The 20,664-nt window shown below is 43.7% G+C and overlaps 1 protein-coding gene across 1 annotated transcript in view; it reads left to right on the top strand.

Moving 5' to 3' along the window:
* sbf2 (SET binding factor 2) overlaps positions 1–20,664 on the top strand; it is an 81,059-nt gene that overhangs the window by 50,203 nt on the left and 10,192 nt on the right. Inside the window, exons 18-32 of the mRNA XM_076110330.1 lie at positions 4,422–4,592; positions 5,044–5,321; positions 6,233–6,405; positions 6,689–6,762; positions 8,282–8,477; positions 8,845–8,972; positions 9,751–9,926; positions 10,126–10,259; positions 10,346–10,547; positions 10,953–11,149; positions 11,361–11,501; positions 12,794–12,877; positions 15,195–15,373; positions 15,680–15,856; positions 16,227–16,328. Of these exons, the coding sequence (XP_075966445.1) occupies positions 4,422–4,592; positions 5,044–5,321; positions 6,233–6,405; positions 6,689–6,762; positions 8,282–8,477; positions 8,845–8,972; positions 9,751–9,926; positions 10,126–10,259; positions 10,346–10,547; positions 10,953–11,149; positions 11,361–11,501; positions 12,794–12,877; positions 15,195–15,373; positions 15,680–15,856; positions 16,227–16,328 (2,412 nt within the window). The remainder of the gene's footprint in view (positions 1–4,421; positions 4,593–5,043; positions 5,322–6,232; positions 6,406–6,688; positions 6,763–8,281; positions 8,478–8,844; positions 8,973–9,750; positions 9,927–10,125; positions 10,260–10,345; positions 10,548–10,952; positions 11,150–11,360; positions 11,502–12,793; positions 12,878–15,194; positions 15,374–15,679; positions 15,857–16,226; positions 16,329–20,664) is intronic.

Here is a 20,664-nt window from a genome sequence, read left to right as displayed (position 1 = left end):
GTTATACATCTTTGAGATCTACCCGTAAAGCGTATGAAGCCCTTTGAGATGACATTATGTGATTCTAGGCCCCCTAGTGAGCTAAAATATCGACAGTCTTCTTCTTACCACATCCGTGAGCAAAAGGCCAAACTATTAGCAACATTTTCTCTCTTTTTCTGAAACGCTTCTTCGATATTGTCAGACTCTCTTTTTGATAAGCCTGTCGTCCTTTTTCTGGTTGCTTTGCAGAGTAGGCAGTTTTTGAATCAGGGTTTCACCAAAGGGACGTGCATGCACATCTGCATTTGAACAACAGCCGATAGGAACGCCCCCTCTCTCTCTGAAATGACCCGTGATTGGCCAAAGTCTCCCGTCACTAGGTTTTCTAAAACCTAAAAACAGAGTCAAGAGGAGGTTTAGAAGTCTAGTTTTCTCTCAGACCACTTCAATTACTAGTTCATTTTTTTACGCTATTGCATGCCAAACACCCGGGCACCACATATTAAAGACTGTTGATTCAAGAGTCAGACATTGGTCAAGTCCCTGTTTGGTATTCTTGGCCAGACTTTGGGAAGCTCACACTGTGGTCATACTCACAGTGGTGCTGACCCCGTGGCCCTAAAGTCTCCAGGTCGGGGAACGTGGGAAGCTCCCCTCGCACTGCGACCGTCTGCTCCCACAATCTGCTGAATGGAGACAGACGGTGTTTAGTTTTATTTGTGGCCACGTGTTGACACTGAACGGTTTATGAAAAATTGACTCACATTTTATGTTTATTTGTTTTACTTTCCCATCTCTTTGGTTTTCCCTCTGCTTGACCCGTCTTGGATGTTTTGCCCAAACTGAAGCACTTATGGAACAGTATTTAACAGATGTTTGTTAATGTTTCAGATAGACAGAAGGGGGAACTGATCTGCAAAATCTCTTTTGGCCTAGATCATGCACGGATGGTGTCATTTGGTCTGTGTAGGTAAAGTGTATCTAAATGCCACACAACCTTTGTACAGTGGCCCTTTGTTAGAGTTGAGTTTTACATTTTGTTCTAATCTGCGTGGACGCTTCCTCTGGCATTTATTATCTAGCGAGGGGTGGGTTTATCAGGAGATGAACTGGTGTCATTTACGTCTGGGTCTGTTGTTATTCTGCCCTTTGCGGTCCAACATTTCTTGTTCCATTCTAATGTGTCACCAGAGTAAATGCCTCTTTCCGGGCACAACACAGATTGGATACAGCGGCATGTGAAAAACCCAAACACCGTTCTGGATAACCTCCAAGTCAAGAACACGTGACTGTTGGCATTCTTTCAGCCACCGTTTATTCATGGAGGGTACCAATGTCCCCGCGAGGAAAATGACATTCTGCGTGACCTTTTTTATATCTCAGAAATGTCTGGCTCTTGACTTACCGTATCTGTTTACTTTGTTTTGGAACATTTATGTTACTCGTACATTGTGTTTTTTCACAGTTATGCTCTATGGATGCAATGATGGATTTGTTTATTGGTCTGACTTTCAACAAGTTTTTCTCTGTTTGTTTTACATGATGCAAGACTGTAAATACATCGTTTGAAGAGAGTTTTTCATGGTTTCAGGATGCCAGGAGTTTCCCTCACAGTACACTGACTCATGTAGAATTGCAAAAATGAGGAGATGGATTGTGTACAGGTCAGGCATGCGTTACCACAGAGGACTTGTTCAGAAACAACGACAGTTTTGTATCTAAAATTCAGGACTGCTGTGCATTTTTCGAAGTCACTCGTGCATAATGTTGCAGCCCCCCCCCCCCCCCCAGGGTGGTGACATATCAGACTCAGCAGTCTCAACACTCAGTGAGACACCGTCTCTCAGTCTCTGTGAGGCACAGTTGAGTTGTGTGATGCTGTATGGCTGTCCAGCAGATGTTTGGAGGCCGCAGTCAATCATACTGTCAACCTCGGGATTATGTCCCAGAGTTCAAAACAAGATCCCAAATCCTCATTCCTTTGACCTGTACACAGCATTTTCTCCTTTCTGTCTCCCCTTGTGGTTTTCCTGCTTGTTTTTCACCCATTCTCCCTCAGCCCTGCATTCCTTCTCTTAACCAGTCACACGGCCAGATGGGTCAGATAGAGCTGTACTCCCTCCTTCCCCTTCATCTTCACTTCTCACCTTCCTTTGCTCCTCCCTTTCCTGTCCTTTCTGCTCTCCTTCCCTGTCCTCCTCCTTGTCCATCTGTCTTGTGGACGTCTCTTTTAAGCTCTGTGTATTATCATATTGGGAAGAGATGACCTCGGTCAAAATGACCTGCACATATCTGACAAGTTAAAAAAGAACAGCCAGGCTGAGTATAGACAGCATAGACAAATTACGCACAGAACCCCCCCCCCACACACACACACACACACACACAGACACACACACATCTGCTGCAAGACACGTAACACACTCCCGGTACAGAAAGGTATTACCATACTACTCAAAGGACTTCAACAACTTCTTATTGCAATTGTCACCATTTATTTGCAGCCTTGTTTCATTCAGGTCCATTCTTAAAATCTGAGCTCTTTGCAGTCAGCCAAGGCCCCGTGTGCCCCACAGTCCGGTCCCAGAGTTGGTCACATTATAGCCTCTCCTCAAAACATTTCTAGCCACAGCAGATGTGTTATCCAGCGTCTCTCTGGCCTAATTCCCGTACTCAATTTGTGAAGGTATGCTTGGTTCCTCTGATGATAGCAAAAGTGTAATCGCCTCTATTTCTGGAGAGAAAACGGTTCATCCAAACAAACTCCCATCCTTATGCTGCCACATGATTTCACACACCACTATGGTCTCTGAGCTGAACTATGGGTTTGAAAGTGCCGTAGTCTTGTCATAGTTCTCAAACAATGGTTTTGGTATCGACCTCAAAATAGAGAATCGATCAGGTTTAGGTTGTCAAAATTTAAATGTGGTAGGCTTTTGTTTTTAGCCTGATGAATCGGACTGAATTGACATTTTTTGAGGGATTTATTAGATTAATTCTGGGAGGTACATTTTAATAAAAGGACCAGCTTTTGTGTTTTATGTTCATATCTTGAACGATTATTGTCTCACATTCCTTTCCTTTTTCTTGTTGGCCTCTGTCATTAGTCAGCTGGATATCCTAGTCTCTTTCTTTGCACCTTAAAAACGTTGCTGAACTCAGCAGTGTAACATTTCCCAAAAGAAGTGGCTTCATTTTTGTAATCTGCCTGCTTCAGTATTAATACTTTTTAATACGTTTCCCTACTTTTTTCCTCCATTACTTACATTTTTATGATCAATTCTGTTGAAAATGTGAAAAGCTAAATATGTCTGAATCATAATGAAGAAAGGTTGACTCCCACACTCTCCCTGCAGTTTATCTGCTGTATGGGCATGAGCTCTCTTTTGTACTGCCTGTCCTCCCAGCTCTCCTCTTGGCCTCTGGCCCATCCCACTGGGAATAGAGCTGTTTTGATTCTGTCTGTTGTAAGTACAGTGACCCCTCTAGTTCTCATCCTTCAAAGGCAAACTGTGGAGTGATAATGGAAACCACTGTATTGTGGCAGGCTCTGGGGAGAGAAATCAGAAGCTAATCAAATAGCTGCACAGTTGGTGAATGTTGGTTTGTGGCACCTTGTGCTGAACACCAAGGTGCTCCCGCCTCCCTTAACAGCAGCTCACTGATCCTAAAAAAAGCTTAGGATGGGTTAAAAACAGAGATCAAATGTCATGCTTGACTGTAGTTTACAGTATTGGCCAGCATTACTGCCTTTAGCTGAGCACTGTACTGTATGTTCTCTCTAGCAGCAGGTGCTTTACTCTTCAGCCCGCACTAATGAAAAACGACAGCACTGCTTCCAAATACATCCAGACACAGAAGGGAAGCGGGGTGGTCCGTTGCTCCATTAGGGTTGTTATCTGTTAAAAAGTTACGACTCCGAAGGAATGATTGATTTCACTTCTTTTGTGGTTTCCACAGCATTTTGGAAAACTGCTTTTCAAGAGGCACTCACTGCAGCCCAAATTCCTTCTTGATGCAAACACCCAATGAGAAATAAACTTGCACTAAGTCTGACTGCCCACAAGTAGAGCGAGGGCTGCAACGATTACGATCCCGTGGGTAACCCAGGACTGAACACAAATATTGCAGGCAGAGGATGTATTGACTTTAGACAGGAGCAGCTATCAGTAGAAATACATTGAATATAAGAGATACTATTATGATAGGACGGTGAAAGGATTAACCTCTTAACATACAGTTTTGGTACACTTTAATTTAAAACAAAGTTCTGTGGTTCTGTAAAGTTCGTCTGTGTTGCATGTGTTTGTTCTGACTGGGATTGACGAGGTGACGCATTTTAATCCAGGTTGGCACACCCGAACAAGCGTGCGGAGGTTTGATGTCCTGCAACGCAGACCTCTACTCAAAGGCATAATGAACTATGTTTTGTCTCGCAGAAATTGGCTGCCGGGGTGAACCAGTTTGCCTACACCTGCATTCAGGACCATCCCATCTGGACCAACCAGCAGTTCTGGGAGGCCACCTTCTACAGTGAGGTCCAGAGTCAGATCCGAGCTCTTTATCTTAACACCCCAGAGGGAAAAGACTGCATCACTGCCAGTCTAAAGGTACGACAGGAAATGTGACCAATATGAGTAGATATTGTGTGAGAATTCATGTGAAGTCTGTTTAAACCCACTATTTTAACCCTCATTAGAGGTGAAAAGATTGAACAACAGAAAATGTCCTATTTCCAGCTTTTTAATTGCTTCTGTACTTTGTCTTATGTCATAATAAACTAAATCTCTTTGGGTTTTGGACTGTTAGTTGAACAAAACATGACATTTAAAGACATAAACCTGGTCTTAAATGGATGTTTGTTAATATTCCTCGTAATTGTGAAATATGGAATAATTTTCCAAAATATTCAAGTAAAAAAAATTAAAGGGGAAAATCATCCTCTGGTTGAGCTGTTTGCAACTCTGCAGGTCGACACTCATCAGCCTTTATTGCGTTTTGAGGGGGTCAAACCTTAAATAAGTCTGTCAAACTCAAACCGTCTGCTCTAACCCTCTCCAGGATGCGGGCCCCCCCGAGCCTGCAGCAGGCAGCGATGAGGAGCGCACAGCAATGGCCTTGGCAGCAATGCAGCTGCGTTCATGGCCCGGCCTGAGCAAGGAGAAGCAGCATGAGTTGGTGAAGAACGAGGAGAGCACCGTGTTCAGCCAGGCCATCCACTACGCCAGCCTCATGGTTTACCTGCTCGTCCCTTTGGACACCAGCAAGAAGATCAAGCTGCTCCGTAACGCCCCCGTCGCAGACTGGGAGAGCGGCAGCAACAGCATCGTCACAAACAGGTCAGCACGACGGTTCGCTATCTGAGTAGAGAAAGAATGTAATCAGCTGCTGTTTGATTTTCTTTCACGTGTCTCTACTGTTCACTGAGATCAAACACAGACTGGACTAGAACATATTTTTGGCTTGTTCAGTATTTGTAAGGTAGAACGATCAGTCTTATCTGGAGGAAACCCCCGAGGTAAGGTTTCATGATTTGGGAGTATGTGTTCCTCTTTTCGTAAGGTGATGATTGGTATGTGGGCGGATGTGGTGTAAGCCACAGTCTACATGATAGCTTCCTATTTAGCCAAATGGAACACAGTACCTCTCCTGTTTCCGGCCCACATCCATCCCGTGGGCTTACATCGCTACCGCACAAAACAGAGTGAGGCTCGTTTACTTCTGTTGGGACGTTTAAAGCCATCGGGGCGTCTTCAATGGGGCCACACTGTACTCATCAAACAAAATAGCAGTGGAAGGGATTTCCGGTGTTCTGCAGTAAGCGTGGAGTGAAATAAATCTGGTGAAGATTCTCCATTTTCTTGGAATTGGAAGGCATGCAGCTCAAAACAAATTGTTGTTCAAAAAGTTAGGCTTTGTTACCAAAATGTCAGAAAGACACAATGTTGTTATTACATTTTGTGTTATGTACAGCATTTGAGCTTCATTAAACATTTGTTATGAACACAATGTTGCAATTTTATTTTGTTTTTTGTTTCTATTTCTAATAAGAAGACGGCAACGCTGCAGCCAAGGATTGTTTGTGTGGAAAGTTTCTCTCCTTTTTGCCCCGGACTTGTTTGTTTCTCACAGAGGACATTTGGATCTCATCAATAACTATGAATCCAAAGGGAGGATTGCATCACCTTGTCGTGTGAAACATTCTTCTCGGCTCATTTTCAATGTGTCGTCGTGTGTGTTTTCTTTACAGCATTGCCGGTAGCGTTGCCGAAAGCTTTGACACGGAAAGCGGGTTTGAGGACTCGGAGAACAGCGATGTGGCCAACTCAGTGGTCAGGTTCATTGCCCGCTTCATCGACAAGGTGTGCACAGAGAGCGGAGTAACTCAGGAACACATCAAGAGCCTGCACAGCATGATCCCAGGTACAGCGCCCACAGTGTTCACTCGCATCCTGCCGCTGTCCTAATTCCTGCAGCTTTACGCAGAGTAACTCTTGTACATGCGTATTCTCAGCTTAGACCAACAGCAAACAGAGTTCCTCTGAGCTGATTAACTCCTGACATGTTAAATGGCCTTACAATCTGTAAATACACACTCTGGTTGTAAGAGCGTGTGGACATACATGTGTTTCTCTGTAACCAGCTCTGTGTGTGCAAGCACTTGTGTATGTACATATGGTAGCTGACCCCAACTTGTGACCCTCAGGCATCGTCGCTATGCAGATGGAGGCTCTGGAGGCAGTTCACAGAGAGAGCAGGAGGTTACCTCCCATTCAGAAGGCGAGTGTTGCTCTATTCTTGGCTGCTGGGACTTCAGTTGTATGTGCAGTGTATACTGGAGATAATTCAAAATCATTTTTTCCTTTCCAATACTGATTCCAATACCCTGAAGTTGCGCATTGGCCAGTACCAAGTACTGATCTAATACCAGTGTGTCAAAAACGGAAACAAGACATAATTCCCTCTCTAATCTCTATTTCATATTGCTGTGAAAACGATACCCGATGCAGCAGTTTAAGCAGTATCGGAGGCATTTCCGATACTGGTATCTGCTTCAGAACAGCTCTAGTGTATATACAAACATATAGCCTGGTTAGACTTCAAGATCTAAGTTAAATGTCTGCTTCAGAGTATGCAGAGTGCCGATCTCGTCTAATGTTTTCCAGTCATCGTCGCACTTCAGATTTTACCAGTCGGTCTTTTGGACCTCGCTATGCTATATGTCTGACAGCTGTTGATGATTCCTCTCGTACACACTCATACACACAGACAAACGCCGTGCCAGGACTTCTTTGGGAGCAACCTGGAGACCGCGGTGAGCAGTCTGGGCAGATTGTCTGTGGTGCTTTGTGCGGCTAACCTCTCACATGTTTATGTGTTGGACAAAGCTTCCACACCTGGCCTGCTAGCTGCAAGCAGCATGCCAAAAAATACTAAAATGTGTGTAAACACCACTGACTCTGGATTTCTGACAAGTCTGAATAGTGGTAGTAGTGGTAGGTTTAACACGAAGAGGCAAAGCAATGGATGCATTTAAGGTGCAGCTCTAATAATAAGCCGAGCTGGCGGCAGTAATGAGGCGCAGAGGGACTATTTTCTCGGTCCCGCTGTCCATTCAAAGACGGATTCAAGAAGCTCTTATTATTCCCTGGCCAGACCTCAACTCCCCCAGATTGGCTGTGGCCTTAATGGGAAAGGCTGTGAATATGTGGCATTTTGAGTTAAACCGTTACTGCGTTATAGTTGTCTGCCAGTGATTTGTTGTTGTGTCTTTCACATTGTGTGAGTTTGAAGCATCAGAGTTGTGCTGTATCTTCTGCATCATCTCAGTCAGTGTCCACGTGTTTATATCTCAAAAACAGAAAAGTGAGTTAAAAAATTCAGAGCAGTTTTTATTTAGTTAACAGATCATGAGTTTTGCTCGGAGGGTTGAAATGGTAAATAGGTCTGAACAGAGAGTAGGAAGTAGTTTGTTTTTTAGATCGCAATCTAATGCTCAGCGTGTGTGTGATTGTGGGTGTAAATGTAGGAGTGTGGGTGTAGGTGTGCGCTTTTGATGATGACGTGCATGTGATGCTTAAATACATCCTGTGGTTCTGTGACTTCATACTCTAATGATTTCTTGATTTTTGGAATCTGATCCTCTGACGCAAATGCTTTTGCTGACTCCCTAGTCTAGAGCACTTTACAGTCAATGTAAAACACCTAAATCTAATCTCCGACGTGCTTCATAGACGAGTATAATTAGTGGGTATCGGTCTGTCCTTGTACTTAACGGGTTGTGTTTTAATCCCTTCAGCCTAAGATTCTGCGTCCAGCACTGCTTCCTGGAGAGGAGTTGGTGTCCGAGGGGTTGCGGGTGCTTCTGGACCCTGACGGCAGGGAGGAGGCAACTGGGGGTCTCCTGGGGGGCCCTCACATCCTGCCAGCAGAGGGAGCCCTCTTTCTCACCACATACCGCATCATTTTCAAAGGCACCCCCCATGATCAACTGGGTAAATACAATTATATGAAATATAACTTTTTTTTTTATTTCTTAGCTAATTTTCAATGCTTGTATCATAAATATTGTATCAATAACTATTCACTTCTGTTTTCATAAAAAGCTATTTTTTACTTGGACAGAAGTGTATTTTTTGTTGCTACGCCATCGTATAACCCAACCTATATATTGAAGCCATCTTTTTCTGCTCAAATAGCCGCAGACCGTACCCTGGTAAACCATACTCTTCATCACTGTAAACCATTACATGTATCAGTGGGTGGTGAAGGCTATGCCATCGGTGTGTGAATGGGGTGAAAGGCGCTACACGAATACACAAGTCCATTTACCTTTTACCATTTGTTTCTATGTGCGTCCAGTGGGGGAGCAGGCAGTGATGAGAGGTTTCCCAGTGTCCACGCTGACCAAAGAAAAGAAGATCAGCATCCAGAACCAGCTGCAGCAGAACATGCAGGAAGGCCTGCAGCTCCGCTCTGCTTCATTTCAGGTAAACGCTGAAACACACTCCACTCTTATGTTAGTCTGTTGTGAACACAACGAGTTACCAAAGACCCTGAATAGATGGGTGGGAACAATGCAGTGTGTTTTAGTTAATGTGGCTTTGTTCTAGATTTTAGATTTTAAAACTTCCCCCAGACATTAAATTCACATCATTTTATTAACGAAAGCCTTTTTTTTTAATTCACTGGGCTCACAGAGGATTCACAAACTGATATGTTGTAACACTTGAAATAATAATTAACAATCTGTGCGGCACATCTTGCAGAAACCCCCACTGTCTCGTGTTTTATAACATGAATTCTTAGAATTAAAGAGAAAAGCTATTTTCAGCCAAGCATGTGTTTTTAGTCTTTAGATCTACTGCTGTAAAAGTTGTTATGGTTCATTCCTATCTTTTTATTAACATGGATGATGAAAGTGACCATGTTCTTGGATTGTATGTCACTTGGCCCATGTGGACATCTCTTTAGTGTGTGTGTGTGTGTGTGTGTGTGTGTGTGTGTGTGTGTGTGTGTGTGTGTGTGTGTGTGTGTGTGTGTGTGTGTGTGTGTGTGTGTGTGTGTGTGTGTGTGTGTGTGTGTGTGTGTGTGTGTGTGTGTGTGTGTGTGTGTGTGTGTGTGGTGGAAATGTACGTTTGACCAACGCTCTACAATTACCGACGGCCTCAACACGCGTTTCTTGGGTTGGACAGAATTTGAATCCAGTGTGAATATGAAATGTTTACTGTGTTGTTAAATAGTCAGTTTCACTTAACTGTCTTACAGCTGATAAAGGTGGCTTTTGATGAGGAGGTGAGCTCAGAGATGGTGGAGATTTTCAGAAAGCACCTGCAGAGGATTCGCTACCCACAGTCCATCTTCAGCTCCTTTGCTTTTGCAGCAGGACAAACGGCACCTCAGCTAATCCTTCCAAAACAAAAAGAGAGGAACACTGGCTTCAGGTTCGTGGTGCGGCTTTTCAGCAACAACAAGCGCTGGACTGACTGGTTGTTGTAAACGTCACCTATATCAAGGGACATCTGAAATATTAATGTGCATAAATACATCCCTCCGCAGTTTGTTTCTCCTCCGTAACTCCAGTTTTGATGCTGAAATTGCACACAGTAAATCATATTGCTGTCTGCCCTGCACTCCTCACAGAACACTGTCCAAAACTATTGTCAAGGGAGCGAAGAGGGCCGGAAAGATCACCATGGGCCGTGGCAGCCAAACCACACTGAAGAAGAGCGACAGAGGCAGCAGGATGACCTGGCATGAAGATGATGATGTTTCAAGTGAGACGAATGACACATTTGCGTGTGAAAGTGTGGAGGGAGATGGAAAACATAACTCAATTTTCCCTCGTTTGTGTGCGTTTCAGTATCAGACGACGGTGAGCCGCCGCCCAGCAGCACTTTGCGAGCATCGGAGAAGTCCACCATGGAGCAGCTGGTGGAGCAGTCCTGTTTCCGTGACTATCAGCGTCTTGGCCTGGGCACCATCACCGCCAGCTCGTCCCGCTCCAAGTCAGGCGAGCAGTTCAGGATCACAGCCGTGAACAGACTCTACTCCCTCTGCCGCAGGTATACACGTCACGGGCTGAAATCCCGATAAAAGCTAAATATTGTTTTAACTGCAACAGTGCGGATAATCCTGCGCTGATTCCACTAAGGTGGAGCGCAGCGGTGCTGAGCACATTAGTTTCCAGGATCTGTAGCCCTGCCGAAAGCTTTGTGAGCCTCGATCTCCCAAAAGGCCGGTGGGGAGTCCTCCTTTACCTGACAGATGTTTGACACATCAAATTCAGCCTGTGACTAATACAGCCATAATCTCACTCGGATCCTGGCTATATATTCAGCAACAGACCTTTTGTTCAGCTGCATCTCTGTGCATGAACAAATGGCCTTGCAGTGGTTTATTGGTGCTAGACAATCTTTTTTTCTAAACACTTGTGCGTTTAAGATTTCCATTCTGTGTCTCTCCGTCAGTTACCCAGGTCTGTTGGTGGTTCCTCAGGCAGTCCAGGACACCAGCTTACACAAAGTGGCCCGCTGCTACAGACACAACCGTCTGCCTGTTGTGTGTTGGAAGCATCCTCGTACTAAAGCCGTGCTGCTCCGCTCGGGAGGCTTCCACGGCAAGAGTGTGGTGGGATTGTTCAAGTCGCAGAACCCCTCCTCAACCGGTGTGCATCTACAGATTCAGCTGTTTTATCATTATGTTATTTAAGATGATTGACCTCCAGGAGTAACGGCTAACTAAAGCTAAAAAGCTCGCAATTGTTTTGTTTTGTTTAGCCAATGAAACAGTTGACTGTGATTCAAAGGGATTTTATGATTTTCATGAAATGACCATTATTTTCCGTCTAAATCAAAAGTGTTGTGATCTGCCTTTAGCTCCTGCCTCGTCCTCAGATTTATCCAGCAGTCTTGAGCAAGAGAAGTATCTGCAAGCCATCCTCAACTCCATCCCAATTTACTTCAAAATGAACGGAAACAACACCCTGTCCAACCGCTCCCTCGTCGGCCTCTCTCCAGGTACACTGACCATTATGACCAGATCCTATTTTTATTTATTTAGATGTTGAATACAACATTTCTCTCTGCTTCTTGACTATTTTGATCTGATTATTTGGATATTTCTAGATTATAGACTCTTCATATGTTAAACAACACACATTTGTGTGTTATGCTGTTGTGACTTTTGAGTGTTTAGGCCTCTGATGATGCAGTTAGCAGCAAGACAATTTTACTTCTGTAAACAGGAAAGGCCCAGGTTTAAGTAACACATTAATGATGGCTCCTTTCCCTTTAGGTGTCCCATGACATCGAGTCTGCATGCACAGTAGCAGGACTCTGATACTAGAACACCTTAATGGAATACAGACGTCAATGTTATCAATTACTCCTTTATTTGACAAGTCAAAGTGTGCACACACACACACACACGTTCTTCTCCAGGATTCGCTGACCCAAAACCAAACCATGACCTAAATAAACACAGCTTGCTTTTGCTCAGTAACAAAGCAAACGTAGGTGGGATACCTCGCATGTCCGATAACTACATATTATTTATCATTAGCGCCCTCAAACCGAAGCTACGTCACCTGGCTGCCTGCAACCCTATCTGACCTGAATTTTGCCGTGCGATGGCCTCGGCTCTGCCGTGGGAAAAAAAATGAGTTTGTTTGCGAGGAACAAGAGGCCACGAGTTCATTTCTTCTGATAAAGAGAAAAACTGCAGAGTCGCTCTCTTTATTTTTGTTCACTCCAGCTCTGTTTTTTCTCTGCCATCAGGCAATCACTCTCTTCCCTTTTGTGTTTGCTCTGGTCCGCAGCTATTTTTCACCGACTTGTGTGTGTGTGTGTGTGTGTGTGTGTGTGTGTGTGTGTGAGACAGCGAGAGAGCGAGAGACACTGTGTGGGAGAAATACTGTATCTGATATTCGGCAACAAATGGAAGGAACTTTGTACAATAAAAGGATATATAAGAATCACAGGACAACCTGGGGTCACTGCCCATTCATCTCCTCTGACTGGACTGAAGCTGTGTCCAGGATGCTCACATACATGCGCACACACACACACACACACACACACACACACACACACACACTCATTTAACCATCATGTATCTTGAGTTTAAAGCACTCAGATCAAGTTTAAGGCTCTTAATGGGAAAATTGGATTTATCTCAATTCTGCAGTGTCACAATGAGTTCAAACTGAGCCAAAAGTCATAACTAATCATTGCAATGAGTTTTGTTTTTGCTTGTAGAAGGGAGTGCACATCTGTCATCTTGTCTTGTTGTGTGAATGTTTTGTCTTCAGGCAGTGACAGGAGGACATCCAGGATACCAAAGATGGCTCCTGTCCATTTAGACCTCCCGTTCTCAAACAGCTTTACCAGAGGAGGTGAGTGTTGTTCTCCGTTTCCTAATTAGAACGTCCACATGTGTCCTCCTGCTGCCAGGTGGAATATGAAACACCAGAACCGGTCATCTGTAAGAATGTAGTTATGAATGTGTTTTAGCATCATCTAGTCTCTTGAGGAAAGTTACAAGAAGGGGATTCATTAAATATTCTCACATTTTGGATAATCACAATAGTTTATAGAGGTTGGTTTGTCAGCGCTCCTGGTTATTCCAGATGTTCTGCCCGGCTCTCTTTTGTCCACTCGGGTCACGTGCTCCCATGTTTCTCTTGTTATAAAACACATTTTAAAATTATGAGCGAATGTGTTGTTGCACTAAAATCACGCTCCTGAAGACAAAAGTATGCAACTAAATCAAAGACATCCTGGAAGGATTCTGATCGTATTGAAGCACTCTTCTTGTAATCGATGATATTACTGCGATTTTGAATCTCTTCAGAAGTATCCGTCAGGACTGAGTGTTTTGTCTCAGCCAGATGTTGTGCTTGTTGCCGGTGCATGCTGGTGTGATGTGTTAGTCAGATGAATGACTCGGCACGAAAAAAGGATGACACGTCACTTCTGATTACCAAAAACACGGGAGTTTCAGGATTATCACGGATTCATTCTTTGCCAGAAAATGGCGCAAATTTAGTGATTTGATTCATCAGAGATGACCACAGTCAGAAAATGATGTGATATTGTAGAGATGTTTAGCCAACAGTTTCATATAATAATGCTGATTGAGGCATATAGCAAACTGAAAAGAGATGTAGCAACATATCAAAGATCTCAACAGAGAGAGAATATCTGTATTCCTGCTCTTAAGACGCAGGGTTTTCCACGCAAAACTAACACCTGCAGATCTACTTCAGTAAATCCCACCTCTGTGAACATGTCTCCACCTGAGGAGAGAACAACTGGCATGTAAACTGTGACTCCAGTCTGATGCAGATAAAAGACATCACAGTCCGTGTCACATCTGTTCCTGATAAAGTGGCACAAAAGTCTTTGTTTTCATACCATCAATCATAACCATGGACAAACCTATTCATGCATGCTGTGACAATCATTCTCTTGATCATTGAAAGATAACTTAATGTGGATCAACTCTTCATTTGCATGTTTCTGATATGGTTAGTAGAGCAGGTGGTGATGTCCGTATGATGTTGACATGCCCTCGTCTTTTTTCTCTCTCTACCTCCTGTACAAACAACCGCCCAGTGCTTGAGTACAGAGATAAACTTTTCACTCACTCAAACCCAAAACCTGCCAGTAAGGAGAGAATCCACCATCAAGGTAACAGTCAAGCTGCCTCTCTCCCCTGCTAGTCCTCTTAATGCGCTCATTATCCCTCTACGGCATCTTCCAAGCCTCATCCTTTTCTAACCCTACACAGACGCTCACTAACCAGGTCACTTCACCACGCTTCAAACCCCTTACAAAGACCTTGTGAGACATAGTACTACTAATCATGTCTGACTTTGCAAGTGCTCTTCTGGGAGCTGTGGTTTTTCCACAAACCAAAGCGGCTGCTCTAATGTGGCCTGTTACAAGCCGGCCCAGACTGAGGCGGAAAGGAAGCTGTTTGTCATGGCTGACGAGTCATGAATCACACAAAATGAGGCACCTCTGATCCTGTAGTGTAATGAGTAAGCAAATAGTAGTCAATTAATATTATAATAATAAATCATATAAAGGTTTTATTATTGTGTGTTTTTATTGCCTGTTTATCTCTGAGCAGGCTTGTTAATCTTCAATCAGGTGTAAACGGTTACATTATTGATCATATCCATGTAAAGTGTTACCGATAGCATTTGAAACGTTCCGTATATATGACCCCCAAGGATTTTAAGATGTCTGCATTAAATGTCCATTTGGTCAAAGGCTCGTTGTGTAACTGCCCTGATTGCAGAAGCTAACATCAGTGGCAGTTGTTTCATTTGCAACTCATGAGAGTGGAAAGTGATTACTGTGAAAAATCATCTCCTTCCTGATCGTGATTCATGCTGTTTGGAACGTATTGCATGCCGGTTTTCAGGGAAATGTGCTTCCAGACTTGTTGACTTGCAAAAAAATTCCAATGACTTCTGCTTCTAATATCTCAACACACCCGAATCGCAGAGGCAACTGCTTTGTTGGTGGACTGAAAGAATGTCATAGTCCCTGTTGCACTGCTGCGCACGTTACCCTAGTCCGCATGCCATGTGTTGTTCATCGCTCAGTCTTAGTTTGTTTGACAGCATGTGTACATCAACAGACCAGCTCCTGCGCGTGTTTGTGTGTGTGTGACTTTTGTTTGTGTCCGTGTGTTTGTAGGCATGTGGGCTAGCCTGCGCTCCAGCAGCAGACTCAACCATCACCCGTCGACACCAGACGTGGGCACCAGACTAGCAGGGAAGGATCTGGCGCCCCCTGCAGGTAGCAGCAGTCTGCAGGCGCAGCTCCTGAAACGGCAAGCTGCCCTCTACGTCTTTGGAGAAAAGTCCCATCTAAGGGTGAGAATGAAAAGGAAGCTCCTCTGTGGAGACCGGGAAGACATTTAGTTGTAAATCCACGTTGTCCAACTTATCAGGTGGACCTCTACAGTCTAATCCAATCCAAGTGTTCATGAAGTCTACTTTTGTAATGTGATGATTTCTTCATAAACTGCATTATATTCAGAGGTGTTTTGTATATTTTGAATCCCTCATTTCAGACACTTTCACCAAAAACTGAAAAGTAACATTTCGATCAGTCTAGTGAAAATATGTTTCCTTAATAAAATAAACTTACATGGTGAGATATCTTTCTGTGTTTGGCAGGGCCTCAGAGTGGACTCTTCTCTGAACTGTGAACTGGTGCCGGTGGACTTTGCCGACACACGGCAGGTGAAAGCCTCTTTCAAAAAGCTGCTGAGAGCCTGCGCTCCCAGCGCCACCTCGTCCGACTCGGAGGATTCCTTCCTCAAAGCCTTGGAAGACTCTGAATGGATCCTGCAGGTAAACAAGCACACAAACTACACTGATGGATGTCCGAGTCAGACTCTAAAACTGATGTGAGAACGAGCCAGCAGTCTGCTTTTAATGCTCAGCTTGTGTATCAGATTCACATAATGAATAAATCCACCCCGAAGCCATTTTCCGAAGGAAAACCGATTCACAACAGCAGAGTTCTTATCATGCTGGTTATCTGATGGACCCCTGCAGCCTTTGTCCAAACGTTGAACATATCAGAAAATTTGTGCCTTCGTAGGCAACAAGCGCCACTCAACAAACAATTTACCAGTAGACCAACGGTAACATATTCACAGAGAGGATTAATTGTGTGTGTGTCTATGTGTTTGAATGCACATATGTTGATCTCCCACAGCTTCACAAGATCCTGCAGCTGGCACTGATTCTGGTGGAGCTTCTGGACAGCGGCTCGTCTGTTCTCCTCAGCCTGGAGGATGGCTGGGACATTACTACACAAGTGAGAAAAACGCACAAATAAGACAATATTTACACCAGAGCAGGGGTGCCCAATACGTCGATCGGAGGTAGTGCGGGTCGATATGGCATTTGCCACTTGATTTTCTAACACACGGGTCACCACGTATGCGCGGTCAACCGCGCGAGCTACTGCAAAACTCCGGCGAGCTAATTGGTTAGCCTTCCAATTTATTTCTACTAAAGAAGCTAAAGCTGTAGCGCCATGATTTGGGGAAACTTCCAAAACCTCGCGTCAGAACTGGAGACTCAACGGAAGGCGTGTGCGTAACTTGACAGTGCGCGCTACACAGAGCAGATTGACAAGTGTCTGTCAGAGTTTGACAAACGCTTTCGAGACTTTGCTTTACTCGAGCCAGTTGCTACACTTATGTGCTGCACATTTCGGGAAGATATTGAGGTTGATTTACTCGCATCAAAAATTGCAACGCTGTTTCACCTGAACTCGTCTGGAGTGGAGGATGAGATTTTGACACTGCAAGCTGACATTCAGCTGAAGTCCAGGGCTCATGGACAGTTTTCTCACAGAGGAAAAGTACCCAAACATGAGGAAATGTGATACCTTCTTGACTGCATTATTCGGCTCTACTCATTTATGTGAGTCAGCCTTTTCCCACATGAAGAACATTAAGTTCCACCATGACTGATGATCATTTGAAGTCTGCTTGAGGCGGGCTACCAGCAGCTACTGTCCGGATTATGCAACTCTGGCCAATCCCATTCAGTGCAAGTCATCAGAGTAAGGTAATGACCAAAAATGTACAGAATTGTATTGTGCCATAAGGGTTCATGCAGTTATGCAAGGTACGCAGATATTCAGCATTTTTAATGTAGGTAGATCATTTTGACTTGGTCATTTTAAAAGTAGCTCGCAAGCCGAAAAAGTGTGGGCACCCCTGGCTTAAACTGTCTGAGAAGTTCGAGGGAGGGCAGAGACTTTGTAGTGGGTTGGTGGTTTTCCCTGTCCTGGCTCTCTGTCCTTCTCTCCAGCCCCTGCTCACTCCCCAGACCTGCCAGTCCTGGTCACATGACATCCCCTCCCACCTACACACCTGTTCCCACTTTCCTCATCAGACCTGTAGTTTCTAGAAAACACACCTAAAAGATTTTACTCTACTATATTTTTGGAGTTTTACGATAAGTAATTGTTCTTTGTATATAAGAAACATTTCACCAACAAAGACCACGCTTCTTATGATTGCAAATTAGTTTGAAATAACATGACATACATCACAAAAAACATAATAAATAGGAGAACTGAAGCCACCGGGAGATAATTGACACACTTTGTTAAACACAGGTTGTTAAATCAGGAGAAACTTAATTTACAGTGAACAAATACATTTATTAAATTGTGCAAAGTAAAGTAAAACTTTTGGAGAGTCGACACTGGTGGAGTTGTTGAAGACAGTAGGGGCAGGCTGAAGATCTAGATGATGGCATGTGGAGTGGGACTGCCCTCAGTGGAAGAAACCTTGAGCACCGGATGCGATGATGAATGAGGAGGAGGGTCACATCGGTTCGTACTGAAATGACAGCTGACTGCACAGAAGAGAACAGGTCTTTAAAGTTTGACGGGAAATATATGATTGGCTGAGGGAGGCCGTGACGAAATCGCCCACTGTCAGCTGATAGAGTAGGAGCCAGAGAGCGAGACTCAGAGAGATGAGTGAGTGAATGAGAGCATAACAAGACTGTCCTAATGTAGGAGGTTAGAGTAAATCCCCAAACTTTACATAGTTTATAATCATACAGTTGTAAATGAATTAATACTATATTTCAAAATATCCCTCCTCAAAGCAAAGCTCTCTAAGTTGTACTGTACTTTACTCTCAGTAAATAATCAATGCTAACAATTTGATATTCAAGGAGGGATTTGGTAATCCTTAAATTATTATAGTGGCACCAAACATACGAAGCTAAATTACGAAAAGTGCTAACGGACAAAGTCTATTCTGAATCCAATGTTACAGGTCAGATATGCTACTGGTTTACACGACAGGAGTTTGGTGAGAGTATATTACCCCATCATCGTACATCGGACACCGGAAGTACCCCAACGCATGTTGGCATATGATTTGAAGACTGGCCATCCCCTTGTTTGATACTATTGAAACAGCAGCCCAACACAGCGACAAGTCACCGTGAAGGACTCTCACTCAGGAGATACGTGTCTGTCTCTCCCCGACAGATCACGCTCACTGTCACGATCAGGGCAACCAGGGAGGAATACTCTTGCATATGTCACAACTACGTTAGAGGCAAGACCAGTGTCCAGATATAACAATGATCCATAGAAACTTGTGAGAGAATGAGAGCATACAAACACTGTCCTAATGTAGGAGGTTAGAGTAAATCCCAATATTTTACATATAGTTCATTATTTTACAACTGTATGATTATAAATACTATATTTCAAAATATCCCTCCTCTAAGCAAAGCTCTCTAAGTTTTACTGTACTTAACTCTCAGTAAATAATCAATGCTAACAATTTGACATTCAAGGAGGGATTTGGTAATCCTTAAATCATCATGGTGGCACCAAACATCCTGAGCCAAATTATGAAAAGTGGTAGCAGTCAAAGTCTATTCTGAATCCAAAGTTACAGGTCAGATATGCTACTGGTTTACGCGACAGGAGTTTGGTGCCAGTATCTCACCCCAGCAGCCTACATCGGACACACCAGAAGCCTGAAGTGAGGTTGAAAAGCTTGCAAGTTCATCTGCCAATTTGCCAGATGATAGACCTTCACGTCAACAGGGAGCCCCCCAGGAAGCCTGACCAGTCATATAAAATAAAATACTTTACTAGAAATTTTGACGAGTGGTTTTGCCTGTGGCTTACCTCAGAGCTGTCCAGCTGTCCTCCACGCTGGTGGAGTTGTTGAAGACAGTAGGGGCAGGCTGAAGATCTAGATGATGGCATGTGGAGTGGGACTGCCCTCAGTGGAAGAAACCTTGAGCACCGGATGCGATGATGAATGAGGAGGAGGGTCACATCGGTTTGTACTGAAATGACAGCTGACTGCACAGAAGAGAACAGGTCTTTAAAGTTTGACGGGAAATATATGATTGGCTGAGGGAGGCCGTGACGAAATCGCCCACTGTCAGCTGATAGAGTAGGAGCCAGAGAGCGAGACTCAGAGAGATGAGTGAGTGAATGAGAGCATAACAAGACTGTCCTAATGTAGGAGGTTAGAGTAAATCCCCAAACTTTACATAGTTTATAATCATACAGTTGTAAATGAATTAATACTATATTTCAAAATATCCCTCCTCTAAGCAAAGCTCTCTAAGTTGTACTGTACTTTACTCTCAGTAAATAATCAATGCTAACAACTTGATATTAAAGGATCCTTAAATTATTATAGTGGCACCAAACATACTAAGCTAAATTACGAAAAGTGCTAACGGACAAAATCTATTCTGAATCCAAAGTTACAGGTCAGATATGCTACTGGTTTACACGACAGGAGTTTGGTGAGAGTATATTACCCCATCATCGTACATCGGACACCGGAAGTACCCCAACGCATGTTGGCATATGATTTGAAGACTGGCCATCCCCTTGTTTGATACTATTGAAACAGCAGCCCAACACAGCGACAAGTCACCGTGAAGGACTCTCACTCAGGAGATACGTGACTGCCTCTCCCCGACAGATCACGCTCACTGTCACGATCAGGGCAACCAGGGAGGAATACTCTTGCATATGTCACAACTACGTTAGAGGCAAGACCAGTGTCCAGATATAACAATGATCCATAGAAACTTGTGAGAGAATGAGAGCATACAAACACTGTCCTAATGTAGGAGGTTAGAGTAAATCCCAATATTTTACATATAGTTCATTATTTTACAACTGTATGATTATAAATACTATATTTCAAAATATCCCTCCTCTAAGCAAAGCTCTCTAAGTTTTACTGTACTTAACTCTCAGTAAATAATCAATGCTAACAATTTGACATTCAAGGAGGGATTTGGTAATCCTTAAATCATCATGGTGGCACCAAACATCCTGAGCCAAATTATGAAAAGTGGTTGCAGTCAAAGTCTATTCTGAATCCAAAGTTACAGGTCAGATATGCTACTGGTTTACGCGACAGGAGTTTGGTGCCAGTATCTCACCCCAGCAGCCTACATCGGACACACCAGAAGCCTGAAGTGAGGTTGAAAAGCTTGCAAGTTCATCTGCCAATTTGCCAGATGATAGACCTTCACGTCAACAGGGAGCCCCCCAGGAAGCCTGACCAGTCATATAAAATAAAATACTTAAAATACTTTAAAATACTAGAAATTTTGACGAGTGGTTTTGC

Source organism: Anarhichas minor, unplaced genomic scaffold, assembly GCF_050575085.1.
Source record: "Anarhichas minor isolate MPS153535 unplaced genomic scaffold, ASM5057508v1 ptg000042l, whole genome shotgun sequence".
NCBI classification, from domain to species: domain Eukaryota; kingdom Metazoa; phylum Chordata; class Actinopteri; order Perciformes; family Anarhichadidae; genus Anarhichas; species Anarhichas minor.
This window is presented reverse-complemented; position numbering and strand designations above follow the sequence as displayed.